General features: G+C 40.8%; 1 protein-coding gene across 3 annotated transcripts in view; it reads left to right on the top strand.

Annotated features, from left to right (window-relative positions):
• Positions 1–18,903, top strand: part of MEIS1 (Meis homeobox 1) — a 124,928-nt gene that overhangs the window by 49,903 nt on the left and 56,122 nt on the right. For all 3 annotated transcript variants that reach the window (XM_075127210.1, XM_075127211.1, XM_075127212.1), the window contains one exon: positions 17,420–17,565. In XM_075127210.1, the coding sequence (XP_074983311.1) occupies positions 17,420–17,565 (146 nt within the window). The remainder of the gene's footprint in view (positions 1–17,419; positions 17,566–18,903) is intronic.

Here is an 18,903-nt window from a genome sequence, read left to right as displayed (position 1 = left end):
GCCATTGATCTCAAAACTCATGACGAAATTGAAAGTTGGCAACACTGGTTCATCTTTAAAATAAGCATAATACTAAAGAACCTTACAGAAGTGCTGAGGTTTAATGAATGTTTATAAAGGATGAGTAGACAAGATGAAAGGTGCTATGTGTTTCAAGGCAGGATTGGTGTTAAAATCTTACTGTGTTCACGTAGTGGGAATGGCTATGCGCAAACAATTAATGGCTTCACTTTGTCCCTCTAGCTGTACACAGAATCTCTTGTCTATGTATTACACGGCCAGCTATCATGTATTCTTGCCATAAACCATATTTTTATTATTTTCAGTTGGCTCTTTTTAAGACCTTCATTAAATGGAAAGCAATAGTTACAACTACTTCTACTCTAAATAAAACATGGTTCATATTCAGTTGCATTTCAGCACACTAATATGCACTAGACTCATTTTCTGTATTGTTTTGTGGTCAGATGTGTAGACATCTCAGGTGACCGTGAACACACCTAACTTACTATTACACTGAGTGTATGACATGTGGAGACCTTCTACGGTTCTCTTTGAGTGTTTTGTAACATCTATGCAGATGTTTAAAGTTTCTGTCCTCTCTGTGTTCAGATGAGTGAGTTCACTTTGTATTCTGTCTGGAAAAACCTCTTCAGATTGTGAACAATGACCCTACTCAGGACTGGCTCTAGGCACCAGCAAAGCAAGCATGTGCTTGGTGCGGCATAATTCCAGCCCTGACCCTACTGTGTATTTCATAAGCATTAAATTCAAGGCATACCTCTTTCTGAAGCTGTGAATGTAAAATGTGAGGTTGGTACTAGGTTCCTACTGCTAAGTACTACAGTTGTCTAGCCACAAAACAGGCAGAGGATGTCAGACACAGCAGTGCAAGCTTTCATTCAGTGTCTTGTCTCTGATCCTGAGGAACATCTCTAGCAGGAAAACCCCTGGGAGGAAGCTGAATGAGGCGATCTCTGTGACCTTCCTCTGAAGTTGTTCTGTCAGAGTGGGCAGGGTTCCTCTTATCCCCTACCCCTGGAGTAGGCTGGGGATCTGGCCTCAAAATCCCCCTGGGATCTACCGAAAGCTAGGGCCTCCTTCATAGATGTCCTGTACCTCTTCACCAGCTAGAGGTCCTCAGTGGCCCTCTCTAGAACCCTCTTCCCTGGCTGCGCTGTAGTATCTATACTTTAGCATCAACCAAGGGCTGGTGATAGGCTGATGCATGTTCTTCTGGCCTCCCCACTGCCTGCTCCCTCCATTCATAAGAACCCCACCATGCACACACACAGCCTTCTAGGGATGGTTAAGGGTAGATTCCCTTTCTCCAGTGAAACTGAGGAGAGATCAATTGTTTCCAGACCTATTCAGTTCCTGCTTTCTCTACTCAGACCTCTGACAAGGGTGCACCCATTATGGGTTTGGTTGGTGTGGCAAACTTATTTCACGGAGGCCTCTAAATAGCATTACAGTGGATTTGAACCACTGACCTATCGATGAAAAGCCCTGGTTTTTTCCCCTTCTCATTCCACTGGGCATTTTAACTCTGAGTCATGAGTAGAGCTGGTCAACTAGTTTAAAAATATATTAATTTTACTGTGCAAAGAGCTAACCACATTCAACACTTCTATGATTCATGGGATTGTGTTATCAGTGAGTATTCAGACAATCACCAGATACTCTTGAAAATGTTTGCAAATTCTAAGACCGTCACTAATTTTGGCACCAATGGTTATTTGTCTAAAGTCATGTATTGAGAATATTGGGAATGTATTATGAGATACTTATTTTCCTGTTTTAAGAACTTTCAGTGGCCCTGTGTGGGAGCTGAAACAGCTGCACATGTCTTAGGTGATCAGCCATATCACATGAGTCGTAAATGGTTGAAGTGAACAGTTCACAAACAACACTTAGACTGGACTTATAATTTTCAGACTATTTGGCAAATAACAAATTTATTCATAACAAACTGGGCTGACTGTGCTAACCAGACATGAGGCTATATTTATAATGAAGAGTTTGAATAATTTCAGGGGTGGATGATTTGAATATAGATTTACAGGTACTAAATTTCTCAAGTATACATACCAAAAAAATCATCCAAATCTTTGTACTTGTATGTTCACATGACATTTTGTCTTGGAAGAGGTTTCTCTCCTCAGTGGGTAGTGCAAAGGGACTGCTCTGATTCACACTTGTAGCAGGACACTGCGCCGTCAACCCAGGCAGGTGCTTTCATGTCAGTTGCCAGAAAAGTCTTTTACTGGTGCCATCTGAGAGAGTGGATAAGGATTCTGCTGTTCTAAATAACTTAAGAGTCATGTGGCATTAGAATAATAATGGATTTTAATATCCACTTAACTCCTGTGGTAGTGAAAAATACTCTGGGCTTCAGCAGACCCCCTTTGGCATGATCTCAGGTGGTAACATACTCCGTGGAACTCTGAGTGCACAGGTTGACGTCATCAGAACAAATAGATGTGTGGTCCAGATCCCGAGAGCATGATACTCTATCTAGTAGCTTCTTAAAGTTGCTCTTTCCAAGTTTACCCTTAAATGGTTGTCTCTCATGCTGTAGGCCTGATTCTAATTTTGTTTACTTCAGTACTTAAGTCACTCCATAATCCTAGTTTGTTGAAGTGACACCTAAAAATAAATAGAAATGAATATAGAACTCGGGTCTCGGTCAGCACTCTGACACTCTGTAAAAAGGACGCATATATACTTAGACATTAATGGAAGGTGTGGGTTTCCTTGACCCCAATACATATGTTCTGTTTGTGGAGATGGGAGAGGTGGAAAGCTAGAAGATGAATGTGTGATACTGAAGAAAAGCCTGTTCTTTCCTGATATGTTGGATAAATTGTTCAAGAGCAGTTCATCCATGTGATGATATGACCCCTTTGTTACTGCCAAGGTGAGGGAGAATCTATGGTGATCTGAAGAATAAGTGCAACAAGTTGCTCAGGTTAAATCTGCTCCGAGGCACCTTTAGCAGGCATACCACTTTTTTTTTTTTTTTTTAAGATTTAGTAAAGCAAACACTGTCTGCACAAGGGAGGGGGGCAGGAAACTTGCTCATTTGAAACAAGACTTCCCCATTTCCCTGTTTCCATTGTTCTTTCAATTTTGAAGATGCAGATTCCTCCTCCCACGCCCTTTCTTTCCACTCCTTTTTCTGTGGATGCCCAACAATTTCTATGAAGGGATCCATCCTCCCCATAATTGTGAACACCAAAGCATCACAGAACCCTTTTTATTCATATCACACACAAATCCAGGATTATGGAAAGTTATTTGTGTTCAGGTAGCACTCGCTGTTCTTCACGTGCACAATGATACAGTCCCTGCTCCGAAGAGCTCACAGTCTAAGACGAGCAACCTGTGAAGGCTGGGGGAAGGGAGATTTAATCACACAATCCTAATATGTCATTTCTTTGGTAAGTAAATAACCAGTAATCCCCAGGTGCCCCTCAACCTAGACAATATAAGTTGACTGACTCCTGCAGTGCTTGGCAGAAGTGGGTCTCATGGAGGGTTTGGATGGGGGAGAGGATAGTAATGTTATAGGCCCTGTCAAGTGATACAAAAGGAGGCATGGAGCTGGTTGTGAGTGAAGCGCAGACAAACTAGTTGAACCTGGCATTGTTGACACAATGGAGGTGGCAACAGAATATAAGTAGGAAGGGCTTTGAAGGTAGAGACAATAAGCTTGAATTTTATTTGGTGGAAAAAGGGAGTCCATGAAAGGATTCAAAGAATAAGGACTCAGTAGAAATGTAAGGGCCTGATTTCCCCCCTGCAAATAACAATTCTCAGTTTGTAGTGCAAAGACATACAAAATCCCAGAGTATCCAGTAAGTCTTATGTAGTCCCTTCATAAAGAAACTGTAGGGCCTAATTCAAAGCCAATGTGAGTTGCTCAGGCCCATTGTGAAATAAGCAAGCTTCAGGAGTGACTAATCAACAAGCATCTGCGGTATCTTCACAGAGAACCATCAGTAGTCCAGCCCTCCCCCAAGGGAGAAGGCATAGGAAAAGCTTTCTTCATGTCACCTAGATGAGACTGGGGAACAGCAACAACTCGAGTGATAAACTCCTTTCTACGTGCATGGGATTGCTTCAGCCACACAATATGAAAAGCAAAACTGCTTCTGAAGCCAAACTATGCCTGGCTAATGAATAAATTGTGGCTAATGGCTATGATTTTTGGTCCTCCAAAAATAGAGGATTCCTTTAACTTTTGTTGGGAACTAATTTATTAAATATGAACCAAACCACTGACAGCACATGCTTCTTTCTTACAAAAGCAGTAATATAAGAGAGAGAGAACACAGCAAGCTTTATGCACTCAACAGGAAAAGGAAGGAAGCTTCTGTAGTTAAGGCAGTTGGTTGGGACTCTGGACGTACGAGTTCAAGTCCCACCTCTGATACAGACTTTGCACAAGATGCTTTATTGCTGTACGACTCATTTCCCATCAGTAAAATGGGGAAAAGAATACTCCCACTTTGCCTTTGTGCCAAGCAGAAAGAAGCCCTGACCCTTATAGGTGCTGTGAGGTGCAACTGTAATATAAACAATAACAAAAACTGGGACACAACAGCCCTTTCCCTCTTTTCTCCTCTCTGTTTGTCAATTCAGAACCCCTGGCGGCTAATGATGGAGAGAGTGGAAAAAATAAAGGGGATAAAAGTAGAGAACATAGAATAAAATCTCTCTGTGCAGATGACGTTTTAGCTGAAATTTCCAAAGCCTTCAATATTGGCCTAATGCTGCTCTCACCCTCATTGTGTATTTTGGATCCTTCAAGACCCATTGCAGAGTTGTTGGGGAGAAAAATATAGACTAATCACTATCTGCAGTGTAAGATAAAATGCCCAGAACCAGAAGCAATGATGCTATTTGGTAGGAAACCAAAAAGATACTGAATGCATTTAATTGGAATTTGGGGGGACCTGGTAGCTAGTAGGAGTAGATGTAAAACATTTTATTTTTTTTAAAGTCCTTCCAACATGCCTCTGAGGGACCATGCTAAAGGAACCCCAGTCCTTGGCCTCTGCTGAGACTGGCAAGCAAGGGTCCTTTTTAGTGCTAAATGTGACTCCTGTCCACTAGCAATAGGGCCAAGATCACCCATTTCTATTATTTCCCTGAACAGCCATTAGATGGTAAGAATTTTCAGAGTGTGCTATATGTGCTGGTTTTTCAGTTCTCTGGCTGTACCAAAAAACTGAAAAATAAATTTTGTTTTAAGTTGACTCAAAACAAAACTTTTCAAATATTTCAGGGAACCAAAAATTTAAAAAAAAAAAAAAAAAGTTTCAGTAGAACAAAATATTTTGCTTGACCAAAAATGAAACAATTTGCTTAGTTTTCCAGGTAGTTTTAAAGGCTTATTAATAAAATTGAAGTAAATTTCAAAACAAAAAGTTGTTTCAAATAAAATTGATACATTTCATTTAAAAAATGTCAAAATGAAACGTTTCCATTTTTAGGGGGGGGGGTATTATTTTTTTTTTCAACCAGAACAATTTGGGAAATTTGACCCGAATTTGTAAAATATTTCGATCTACCCAAATCTTCATCTTCTGGTGAAAAGAATTCTGGCCAATATCTGGCTGTAATCAGCAACCTAGAGGTGAAAGGTTTTGTCACCGATTTTGACATCCTGGTGCCAGAGGACCCCGCTCTGTTGGCATTTCTGGGGGCAGTAAATGAGGTTCATCTTGCAGCATTTTCTCAGAAGCATCTGCTCTGGAGGGAGAAGTTTAGGGTGTGAGTGCCAGGTAGTTTTAGGCGGAAGCCTCCCATGGATCCAGAGGGCTCTTGCATAAGAGGACTCCCAGAGTTGCAGAAGGAGCAGTCATCTTGCCTGGAGCCTCTGTGCGGCTCTCCTTGCCCCACTCTTTCACTAAGATATCTTCCATAGGAGCTATGCTTTCTTGGCTCCATAGCAGTCATTGGTAGGACACTGGAGGCGTTAATACTGCTTTGTGTGTGAATTAGGGAGCCCAGCAGGGGATAATGCTGTGGCACCCTCTTCTTTCCACATGGGATAAAGATGAGTTACCCTCCTGCAGAGAATCGACTGGCCTCTTCCCTTGCTCCCAATTTTTTGTTTTGTTATTAGGAGCACTTCAGACAACACTTTGTGAAGCTCCTTCTTGTGTGGTGCAGAATGGAAGTCACCAGAAATTGTTACAGTAAAGTTGTCATTTCATTAGTACTCACATTGCCTTGTGTATTTACTATTGGAAGACAAAGATCTCAGTGGCTTTCACTGTAATTGTAAGGACTGGTTCTCTGTGCAAAATAATCAGTCTCACAAATCCCACATTCAAGGTTTTGTTTTTTCTTCATTGCAACCTTTTAAATCGCTTCCTGATCAGAACAGAGTTGTCTTTTGTGTTGGACAGAGACAGTCAGGTGGATGGAAATTTGGTATAGGCCTGCTGTAGTCAATCTCTTTATCTTTTTTTGGCTTCTGTACCTCCCTCGCTACATGCAGCCTCCCTCTATTTATTGTAAAGGGACCCTTGTCTAGGAACAAAACCACTATTTTTTTTGCAGTGTAGGGAGTGGGGAACAGCATTAAAGAAGAACTCAGTTTGTTGTACCTGTCTAAACCCTTCCGTTCCCCAGACATCGCCAAGAGATTCCTATGCAGAGGGCTCCTCTTGGATTAAGGTATGCTTTTCCTAAACTGGTTATTTTGTGTGTGCATGTGATAAGCAATATAACATTAATCTTTCTTCCAAGAGCTAACCATCCTTTCTCTAAAGCATGCCCAAGCTTCTCTGGTACAGGGAGTGAGAGGAGAAGTTTGTGGTCCACTCTGACTGCAATTTACCAGCAATAGAACTGATTCAGTTATAAGTGTTTGTTTTGTAACCTTGCTTATAAAAATGGAAAGAATTTCTGTTCAGCTTTTTGTCCTATTTGGAAGGGATCCGAGCACAAGATGTAGGTACTTCTGACTGTTTAGTTCAGAGGCCTTGAACTCTCCCTTTGACACTGTTTTTACTCTGCAGCCTTGAACAAGTCACTTAAGTCCCAGTTCTGTCACTTTAACTTATGTGTTGCAAACAGTCTAACTGGGTAAGGGTCATACTCTAAGGCCCTTAATTTTCTTAATCAGTTTCCATATCTGTGAAATGGGGGTACTAAAATAATAACAATTAGCTACCCTATGTGAGAACGCTGTGATGAAGATTAGTTAGCCTATGTGTGGTGTTTTTTCAAAAGTTGGCTAAATGTTATCATTTAATTCTTTTTTGTTGCATTTCTTATTCTTGTAAATGTTTACCATAATTTTAAAGGCAGGCATCTTTCCTGAAATACTAGATTGAGAGGTAGATGTTTGAGTTTATAGTTTGCCTAAGCAAGCAGCAGTACCTGTGGGCAAAAGGTACTTTGTCTAAGGGTTTCGGGGAGGATGAGAGGCTTGCAGAAGCAACAACTAGGAAGCTCTGTAATTGTCAGAAGAGAAGAAGCTGTGTGAGTTTGCTTTTTGTATTTCCCTTTATCAGCAACATGGCCTGACAAGTGTGCCTGGGCCAATTGTATGTGTAGTAACACATGAAGAGTGATGGTTATCATCTGTTTTCTTCAGTTTTATTTTTCATTATCAGATTTCATTGATGGATGAGGAAAAATAAAAACCAAGATGCTGTATTCTGAAATAAACAAAAACAAAAAAGGGAGCCAGATACTATTGCGTATTAGTGAGATTCTAGCATACCTCCGGGCAAAACTGTGGGCTCAACAATGGGCTTGCCTTCTAGCTGGCAAACAGCAGATCCCCAGCGTGTGCTGCCCTGATGAGACAAAAAGGGGTTCTCCAAAGTACCTGCACTGCAGGGCCAGAGGACCTGTTAGTCTCCACTGACTCAAGGCAGATGTCTCTAGAACTGGTCAAAAATCAGGATTTCCATCCAGTGGGAAATTCTGATATTTCAACATTTGTTTTCATCTTCAATCAGGGACAAGAAGTTGAAATGCCAAAATATTTCATGTAGCAGAAAGTTCTGCCACTTCCAGGGGTGAAAGTAAGTTAGAGGACTTACTGGTATGCCAGAGTCCTGAGCAGGGGGTGTGGCCTCAACCAGAAGAGGCGTGGCGTTAACTGGAAGAGGCAGGGCCTTAAAGCCCCGGGCCCTTTAAATCCTGATTTTAAGGGCCAGGGGCTCCAGCTGCGGTAGTGGCGGCTGGGAGCCCTGGGCCCTTTAAATCACCCCTGACCTACCAGCTGCAGAGGCGGCTGGGAGCCCCGGGGCTCGGGGGCAATTTAAAGGGCCCAGGGCTCCAGCTGCCGCTACCTCAGCGGAGCCCCGGGCCCTTTAAATCCCTGAGGAGCCCTGAGGGCTCCCGGCTGCCACCGCTACCCCGGGGCTCTGGGCTCTGGCAGAGCTTTAAAGGGCCTGGGGCTCTGCCTTGGTAGCAGCTGCCAGAGTCCCTGCCTGAGCCCTGCTGCCTGAGCCCTGGGGTAGCGGCGGCCGGGCTCTGTTGGAGATTTAAAGGGCCCCGAAGCTCCAGCCGCCGCGAGCGCCCCAGCCCTTTAAATCCCCTCCGGAGCCCCGCCGCCACTACCCCAGGACTTTAAATTGCCATCTGGGAAAGCCGGTCCTGCTATGGCACACCGGCTCTTACCAGTACGCCGGACCAGCTTACTTTCACCTCTGGCCCCTTCCAGTTGAAATGAAATGTTTCAACATTCCCGAATTTTGGCTCAGTTTGACATGAATCTGTCATGAGATGAATCTGTGTCTCACTGAGCTGCCATGGTGCCTCATGGGAGTTGTCGTTCAGGTGCCTCATGCCACAATTCTCCTCTAAATCTTCCATGGTGCCCTGCAGCAATTCAACCAGAGGGGCGGACCATGTGGCAGCTCAAGCAAGCACAGATTAATGCTGAGCTGACCCCAAATAAAACATTTTAGTTAATTTGACAAACCCAAATGTTTTGATTTGCTGTCAAACCAAAATGAAATATTTTGTTTTGATTTTTTTTCCCTACTGACAATCAAAATTTTGTGGCAAAATTGAAATGTTACTGTTCATAAACAATTTTGACAGAAAATTCCTGAGCATCTCTGGTTATCTCCCTCTCAGACTGGAGGAAGCAGTGAAAAATTATTGCTTCCTATCTCTTGGCAGGGTGCAGGACAAAGGCAGCCCTGTTGAGGGAAGGTGGCCTATGGTAACACTTGGTTGGGAGAAATTACTCCCACAAATAAAGTGGCCAATAGGCTATAACTGGGATGCTCTCCTCTTTGCTTTGGACCTCCTGCATCCATTTAGGTTCAGCCACAAGTCAGGTGTCCTACAAACTGTGTAAAATGCGCAGAGAGGCCCTTCCACCTACTGGGCCTGATCCTCAACTGGTGTGGAGCCAGGTTGATTTACACTAGCAGAGGTTCTGGACCCTTTTTACTAGCAATGTACATTTTGGCAGACTGTCATGGTAGTGTGATTCTGAAGACACGCTCCTTAACTGCTTCATATGCTCCCAGTTTATAACCTGTGCATAAGCACAAGTCAAATCAAAATTCAGGCCAAAATACTTTTATGTCTAGTAGATAGACTATTTCCTTCTTGTTGACAGCATAATAGGCTGGTTCCTCAGCTATGTGCCAACAGGTTTTTTAAAAGTACCATATTTGAACAAAGTGTGTAAATTTTTTCATATTGAATCCATTTTTCCTCAACAAGTGTTATGACATTTATACTAGATTTTAGTTAAAATATTTTTCTAAGCGCTTTTGACTTTTCCTGGTTAAAACAACATATTTTTCTTTCTATGAAATATTTATTCTTACAACTGCCCAAAGTAAGCTTCTGTTTTTTTGGCAGGAGAAAGTTGTTGGCTTCCCATTAAATTAACTGCTTTCTTTTTAATATTTAACACAGAGTATAGATACATAACTCTAAAAATATCTTGCAATTTGTCCATAATACTGGACTTTCCTGGATTCCATTAAGAAGTTGTACTGCATTTTGCAGGTTTTTTTTCCTTGGTGTTTAGCTATAAAAACTGCTGAATGGAAGAAAATGAGTAAAATCTGTGTTTCTTCCCTATTCATCAATGCTGTTTTTACTCTTTGTGTAGACAGCTAATTTGCTAGTGGTTTGCCTGAGGGGAATTCAAGTAAAAAAGGGGGATCAAGTTACTAGAAAAAGGTGCTCCTGTCTCTAAAGAACAAAGTACAATGATTCAAGAAGAAAAAACTTTGAAAATTTGTCAAATGCCAGAGTGTAATTTATACCTGGCCAGGTTACACCATATACGAATATTTGTGTAGGCTATTTTTGCAACTGTTTCCTTTAGTAACTTGTAAATATGGATACTATCTATGACTGGCAACCCCCTGCTGTTTGTGTCATGATCTGAATCCTTGCATGAAAAATGTAAGGCACCTCTGTAAGATATGCCTGCAGACCCAACCATTCTGTGTTTGTGCATTGCTATTGCTCATTTTCAACCTTTTTTGTTCCTCATTATCTCTTTTCATTAAATATGTTAACAAGCCTGTTTCTTAATTAATTTGTCCCTCATTGCAAAGGGTGCTCTAAATTCACCCTGACCCCAAACATCCATTGTTGTAAGTCTTTTGGGGATGGATCCAAAGCCCAAGGTATTCCATGTAATTCTTCCTATTTATTTCAGCAGGCATTGAATCATGCATTTGCATCAGAAATAACTATTTGTGAAATTTAAGCAACAGGAAATGTTATTTACAATAAAGAAACCCCACAGCCACTTTAAGCTTTCTACACTACTGTTTTTCTTGTCTTCCCTGTTCTCACTTCTAGTCCCACGTTTGGGTATTGGCAAGTTGAGATATTGTCCCAATGGGGTAATGTTACTTGTTTTTTTTTAAAAATGTGGTTGTTGTGAAAGCCACCAGATTGACAGGCCTGTCACGTGAACCCTTCTGTTTACGCACAGAACAAGTACAGCATGGATGATGGCTGCGCAAGGATCATGCCAGTGTGTGTAGAACTTCTTCTGGAGTGGGTGGGTGCTTCAGTCTTCATACCCATTCACTCCTTAGATTTTAGTGCCAGTTAGAGGGGGAACATCTGTGCACTAGAATTAGACCAGCAGCCCATTTCTCAGAGGCCTCTGAAAAACTGTCATTTAGAAATGACTTTTGGTCACTACTTTCCGGGTTCATATTTGAATGGGTGTTCCACATATTCTATATTCCCTAGCTCCAGTCAATCCAAGTACAGTAACAGTCAGGGTCTGATAGAGTAATTCCTTCTGTCCCACTCTAGACTTACAGCATCTTCGGGCCTGCTCCTTCTCAGAGCTGAAAATCTCTGGCTCTCATTGAGTTCATTGAAAGCCAAGTTGAAGATGCTATCCATCTTACAGGAAAATCTCAGTATTTAGCATGATTGGGCCCTTTTTAGTGCAGGTGTGAAAGCAGCAAATTGATGGCTAACATACAATACATATCTTACATATTTCAGTAAGGGGCATCTGAGTGAATAGTGCAAATATCGTGAAAAGTGCTTGTAATTAACCCTTCCTACATAAGTTTGAGGAAAGCTGTTTTGATGCTATTTAAAATCTCTCTGGAACATTATACTAGCTTAAATTATTCATTAATAAGCAAGTCTTTCCAGTGCAATCAGATACAAAAACATCGTTTTGACGCCTACTAAACTTCCCAGAATGCCCTTTACTGTGAACGTGTCTTGATTATATGGACATCAGTTTTGACTGTGGAAAAAGATTCCAGTGCACCTAAGATCAGGAATGGTTACCAAAAGGCTTATGCTCTTGTTTGGGATGCAACACAGCTGCGAATAAATGGTTAAAAGTTAAATATTCTGCTTAGAGAATTTGAAGTGTCTCATAATAAAAATAGTCAGAAGTAAAGGGAAACACATACCTGAATGCTCTTTTTTAAATTTTTACTTTGTATTGAGTTTAAAAAGACAACATTATCTACAAGACTACGAATGAAGAGAAGCTGTGTGTTTGTTTCGCTAGAACTGAGAACAATGTCACTCTGATACAAAATCCAATATAGCCTCCTTATTTTAAAGGACATTGGCGTAGTCCCATGTTAATGGTGTCTTGCAATTCAGGGTGCACTTAAAAGTTGCCGAGAGTATTTTCCAGGGCTTTTGGGTACATTTCTTCAGTGAACTCCTTAACGTGGTGGATTTAGATTCTTATCTAAAAGTGGATTGTAAAAGCTGGACCCTGGAACGTAGACTCCATCCTGCAGTTTCGTTGTGTAAGTTCCAGTGCTGTCTAATTTTTCAGACTTGTAGCAAAGCTATTTTTTCCCCTGGCAATTTTAATCTAATTTAACCACTATAATCCCCCGGAATAACATCTCTTCAGAATGTTCAAAATTTTCAGCTCTTGAGCAAGGATTGGAATGTAGCCTTTTAAGAAGAAGTGTTCTTGTAATGGAAAAAATTAATATTTTTAAAAGAAATTTGATCATACAACTGTTACTTAGAATGAAATAGCAACTTATTGCATAAGATTGTGTATTGTGAAAATATTTTCAGGGAGCAGTGTATTTCTTAGATTGTCTTTGAAGCTATAGATAACTTTTAAGACAATTAATGAGGTGTCCGTAGCCTAAAAATACGTTGGAAAAGGAGTTAATTTTCTAGCCATGTGTATTTAGAAAAAATTGTATAGAATGAGCCATATTTTTCTGGCCTTGTTCATGCAAATAATCCACTAATGTGAGTAATGCAAGCAGAATTTGGCCCGCTATGTGTATGTACATGAATTTTGAATGAAGTATAAATTATGGCCAAAATTTCTCAACATAGGTACTTGAAATTAAGCTCCTAATCTCTGAATTGGACCCGTAGTGCAAAGACTCATTCATGTGCTTAACTTTACGCCTGGGAATAGTTCCACTGAACTCAACAGGAGTACTCTGATGTATAAAGTCATTCATGTGCAAATGTTTGTGGGATCGGGATCTTAGACCCCTAAAGAGAAGTTGTCCTGATTTTTCCAAGGTGCTGAGCATCTGCAGCTCCTAGTGAAATGAATGGGAGCAAGGGCTATTCAGTACGTTTGCAGATTCGGGTCATTTTTATTTTAGAGCCTAAATATGGATTTAGGAGCTTAATTTCGGGGTTCTATGTTTGAAAATTTGTCCTAGGCCTAATATATTTAATGAAAAATTATACTTCCTATCTTTTAATATTGCAGTAGGATCTTTTTTTGGCTCATTGTTAAACTTGGAAAAATTGTTTAAACTTGTCATATGATTTTTATGACTGCAGCGCATCATTATTATGAATGAATGCAAGCACACCTATAAAGAACCTATTTTGCCAACAAATGACCATCCATAAACATCAGGAGTAATTGCATGCTATGGGATTGTTACGAACTTTGTTGCCTTTTTGCTGCTTCTGTCTACAAATTTTGGGGTGTGGAGGAAGGGGAAAAAAGGGAAGTTGTAGGAGGAGAATGTCTCTGGGGGCGTGGGGGGAGGTTGACCTGAATGAGAGGAACCCCTGCTGACATGGCCAGTCTGACCCATTGAATGGTCTGAATACAATAAATGCTGCTTTATCCTTTCTTGAAAGGAACAAGATAGCACAGCCTAAATGCCTGGGTGTGCTTAAATAGGGAACTCTGGGATGGTTGAGTCGAGTGTGTTTGAAATCTGAGCTCTCTGACAGCCTGGGAGCTGCCACAGGTCACCTGCCTTACTCCATGGGGATAGGCCCAGGTCTCACAAGAAATTGTCCATGGACGAATTGTAGTACAAATTCCTTTCTTTGTTGGTTGGCCTCTTTCACTAGACCACGGCCTATAAAATTTTGTAAAAACAATTCTTAAATATTATTTGAAAGGGCAAATGGCCATGCTGAAAGGTTTGACAGTTTGACATATAGTGCATGGTTTTGATAGCTTGGAAACTGAAATGTGGAGCCAAGACTCTCCTTATGCTTGTTATAGGCTCGGTGTTTTTTAAATAGTGTCTAGTTGCTGTGCAGAGTTCCTTTGCTCCTAGCAATTTGACAGGCAATAAGTCTGCTTCAGTGATCTTAAATCCTTTTAGACTAATTTGTGAGAGAGCAGAAAAACAGCTAGCACCTTTTGGATTCAATGCTCAAAAATAGAGAATCAGGTATTGCCAATTAAACTGCCATTTCAAACAATCATATCAAGACAGATTACTTTAAATTCCTCTGATAATGTCATGCAGTGCCTAAAGAGAAAGCAACTGGGAGTTTCTCTGCAGACAAAGGATTTGAGTGGACCGAACTCATCAGTGACTGAGGCAGAGGTAGTGTGAACCAGATTTCTGCATTAAAATGTTGCATATGTGCAACACGAATGCAAGCAGTGTGCATACTCTACCCCTGAATAGCCAAAGGCCATTTTTAAGAGCTTCTGGCCCCTCAGTCACTGGCCTACTAGTTAATTGCCACACGGGCTTCGTGACACATGGGCAGATAATATGACATTTTCAGTTTCTGTCACTAGCAAACGCCACAACGTTGCTTGCACTAGTTGCTAAGAAGCTGTCAGAAACCATTAGCAGTTGGCTAAAGTTGCCCTATGGCATTTCCTCATGGCATCAGCAAAACGAGCATAAATCACCCAGTGGAGCCTACTGCTATACTAATGAGGCTGTAAGCTTGTTTATGGACTAGCATCATTTTTATGATTATTTCCACCTTTTCAGTTTGCCTTCATTTGGCGGTAGGAGAAGTCAACTTCAGGAATGAAGTCACTGCTGACATTTTACAAACGGGGTTCGTAGCTGCTACCATGTGGTTGGTCAGTGGTTCTTCAAGTTTGGTTAGTGATGTGATTTTAAAAAAAAAAAAAAAGGAAAGAAATTCTCTGGAGACCTCATAGAGGTGGCTGTATCAAATTGCAGAGTGAATGGAAATGTTAAAAAACACAATTGACCATTTAGACTTTCCTCTGAGGTTTAGTCTTTACAGGATCAATTTTCAATTTCAAAAAGTGGAAGAGGTTAAACAATTTATTTAAAATGTATGAAAGTATTTGCTTTTAGAATAGTTTGTTGCTTTATTATCCACTTTCCCCCTTTCACCTTCCCTAACTTGTGTCGGACAGGACTAGGGTTTATTGTTTTAGGCTTTTCTGAACATGCACCAGTATTTATACTGGATTGAAAGCATTTGCTTCCAATGAAAATCTTGTCTTAGATTACAACCCAGCAGTGTAATTTCCCTCCCAGATGGGAGTAAAGTAGCTGTATTTGCCTAAAAACAGTAGGAAGAACAAACTGTGCATTAAGCCAAGGCTGTTTTTGGCTTGAGCTAATGATGTAACAGAAACCTTTTATTTGGGATAGGTCACTGCCAGGGATTGAAGGAGGTGATCTGGCTCTCGCTTGAAAGGTTTCTCCATTGTATCTACATAAGTCTTCACTTAAAAAATTCTGTTCCTAATGCTTCTGCTTTCATACAGCAGAAATAAACAGGAAAGGTTCTGGGGAGTGTTATACATGGAATGCAGAAAGCTTTTCCTCTCCTAATGGAGTATATAATTCAGGTGCCCTGAAGGCATGCTTTCAGGAATTCTTTTGCCTGAGGTAATGGGAAGCTCAGGCTGCTTTAAGGCCTTGATTATCTATTGATGCACAAAGCTGGAAAAAAGTCATCTCCGTTGGATTATAGTACATATTTCCATAAATTATCAATGAATTCTCTTCTAGTCAGGCACTAGGCATTGCCTACTAAATTAATCTGAAGGGGGTTAGAAATGGATAGAAAGTATATTTTTAAAATAGCAGTAAAACAATCATAGGGAGGTGGTGAAAGACAGTGTCATTAGGTTAGAAGCTTTTCATTTTTAATCAATGAACATGTAATATTTTTCTTTTCCTTGCTCTTGTTTTACAGACAGAAAGTGGATTAGCCCATGGAAATTTTAAATGCTGTTGAGTTGTTTCCTTTGCTCATGTTTCTTTTATGCATTATTATTTTATATGGTGAATTGCTTCTCTGTATAAAAGCCTTTTTTTTCTTTTTCTTTTTCTTTTTCGTTTTTAACCTACTGAGCTTTCGAAGACTTTATCAGCCAAAGATATCTGGACTCTTCATGAGGACCTTGTTTTATAAATATGAATATTCAAGGCTAGTCTTGCATTAAATACACACAATCAGTCATAAGGACAGCTACAAATTCACTACAGTCAGTAGTAAAATATGTAAAATACTAAAAATATAAAACTTAGTCACTTTTTTAGTTAAACTCTACATAATGTATCACAATTTTGACAGTCCAAAGCCCATCTTTTTTTTTTTTTATTCCTAACAGAACAGAGTTAAACTCTTGGTTCAGCTCAGTTTGGTTGATTTTCTTGGTCATTCTTGCCTCAGGGTGTAAAGAATACTTGCCTAATTGCATCACAACTCCGCACTAATCATAAAAGTACTATCCTTGGAAGCCATGGTACACTATTCAATCCACATGCGGGGGGGGGGGGGGGGGGGGGTTGAACAGAATAAATCACTGTATGGATTTGTTTATGAACTATTTTGGGGGCTTTAAACAAAAATGGTGCACTGATGGACCATGCACTCTAAACCTTTGTTTTTCTCTGCACACTAGGCCACTATTTCACCACAGACAAAAGCCACGGCTATCCACTTGTATACTCCCGTAGATGAGCTGCTAATTTGGCGAGTTTAAGGCCCTCTCTGTGTTAAGGAAATTTGCGCTGGATCAGTGTAGAGGTGTTGCACCAGCACAAGGCAGGGCTTACATACTGCATTGGTATAAATGTTGTTAACCCAGCATGAATTTATTTGGGCTGGGATTTTTAACAACATCTCAAAAGATTAGGTGCCCAAGTCCTGGTGAAAGTGAATGTGAGTCGGGCAACTAGCTGCTTTGAAAATTCCAGTCTTAATATAGATAGAGCCTCAATCTTACTCTTGTCCCTTTGAACTTGGGTAGAGGACCAAATGGTGCAAGAGATTTGCCAGCAAGCTGACTCTGAATTTGAACTTTGCATCTGAGTGGAACATGGCATCTGGGCTGCTGTATGTTAAGGTGACATAACATCATCAATACATTGCAAGCCACAATTTGAGTCAAACACCATTTGCCTGATCTGTAAACACAGAGAGATTTCTGTGATGAACAGGTAATGAAGAGACTCCCTCTCCTCCACCTTGGCAGGCAGGGTGCTTGTCACTTTTTTTGTTGCTGTGCTGAATCAAATGTGAGAAATGGCTATCTCATTCTTATAGTTGTTCAGAATAAACCAGAATTTGGCTGAGAGAGTTTTTCTCTCCCCTCCCCAGGAATTACAGCATAAAAGAATTTTATATCCCATTTAAATATTCATATACCCCAAAGTCAGGCTTTGACTGAAGTATCTAAAGATAGCATAAGTCAAAATTTGATTCACTATATTTACAGGTGACGGCTTGGACAACAGTGTAGCTTCCCCCAGCACAGGTGATGATGATGATCCAGATAAGGACAAAAAGCGACATAAAAAGCGTGGCATCTTTCCCAAAGTAGCCACAAATATCATGAGGGCATGGCTGTTCCAGCATCTAACAGTAAGTGAACTCTAGATCACATTTGTGAAATGAACATGGAAAATGTCATGGTCATGGTGGTAGTAGACAAAAATATTTAATAATATGTTATTGACAGGCAGTTCAGGGTGCTTTTCCAATTGTGTCTTTACATCATTTCTAGATGCCAAGAGAGAAAGTATTTATAGTATATCTTTGTTTTTGTTGCTTTTAGCTCTTTGGTTTGAGTGCAGTTGTTAACAGGAGGTCATCGGAAAGTGTGATAGATCTTACAGTAATAACATTAGACCAATCCTGCCTTGTTCACATGACTGCAGCTCCTGTTGACTTCAGGGTGAATTGCTGCTTTGTAGAGGAGAGCAGAGTTTGGCCCATTGTTCTGTTTTCTGGAGAACCTCCAAGAATCATTGGGGGGGGGGGGGGATGGGAAAAACCAAAGCTTTTATTCAGATATGTGTCAGAGATCACATAATTCCTATCAGAGAGAGGTCAGAGCGTATCTGTTGTAATGGAAGAGCATCATTTTTAATTTGTTTGAGACTTTCTTAGTCCCAGAGTGTAAGGGTATCACTGTATTTAATATCACAAAGGGGGGGGGGAAGATGTACAGTTATTTGTTGCCACAGCAACTATACTTATTTCTGTGATTAGGAATAAAAATTCTAGGCAGGTGCACTGGGTGGAGCTTTAGGCTTCCGCTTTCATTAATGAGGTATAGTATCTGTCAAACCTTCAGTTGTTACCCAATAGTCAGACATTTCTAGTGCCACCCTTTTTGGGGGTTAAATTGTGACTTCCATATGGTGAAGCATCACCATGTGTTCATTCACGTGGGATTCAGTCCCACAGACTGAAATCCTCCAACGGACCCTTTGAGTAATGGAAGAATGAGGCCCAAACCAGGTATATATATTAAAGTACATCCCCACTTCTGATCTCCCACTGCATCAATGATCCACTCTCTTCCCTGCCTGTCATTGGGTTAGGGGTAAAATAAGAAGCCAATCAACTCAGTCAGCCACAATAGGTTTCTGCCAAATTAGTAAATTTCAATTAATGTTTCCTCTTGTCATCCCTACTTCCTTCCCTGTGCCAAATAACTAGATACTGGATGTCTGACAAACCTGTATCAGGCAGGGAATTCTTCCCTCCCTTCACCATCCTGGATTGCTGTAAATGAACCTTCATGCCTGATCACACTTGCCCAAGCCCAAGCCCAGATAGGTCCTAGACACCTCCCTGTTGATTTCCCTTACTGGCACAGTCCATACCAACTGGTATAGTGGCACCATGCTATCCCTTTCTCAAGAGCATCTTAGACCACTCCAAGGTGGTGTTTCAGAAGGTTGAAGTTACATT

This window comes from Caretta caretta, chromosome 3 (genome assembly GCF_965140235.1).
Source record: "Caretta caretta isolate rCarCar2 chromosome 3, rCarCar1.hap1, whole genome shotgun sequence".
Lineage (NCBI taxonomy): Eukaryota > Metazoa > Chordata > Testudines > Cheloniidae > Caretta > Caretta caretta.
This window is presented reverse-complemented; position numbering and strand designations above follow the sequence as displayed.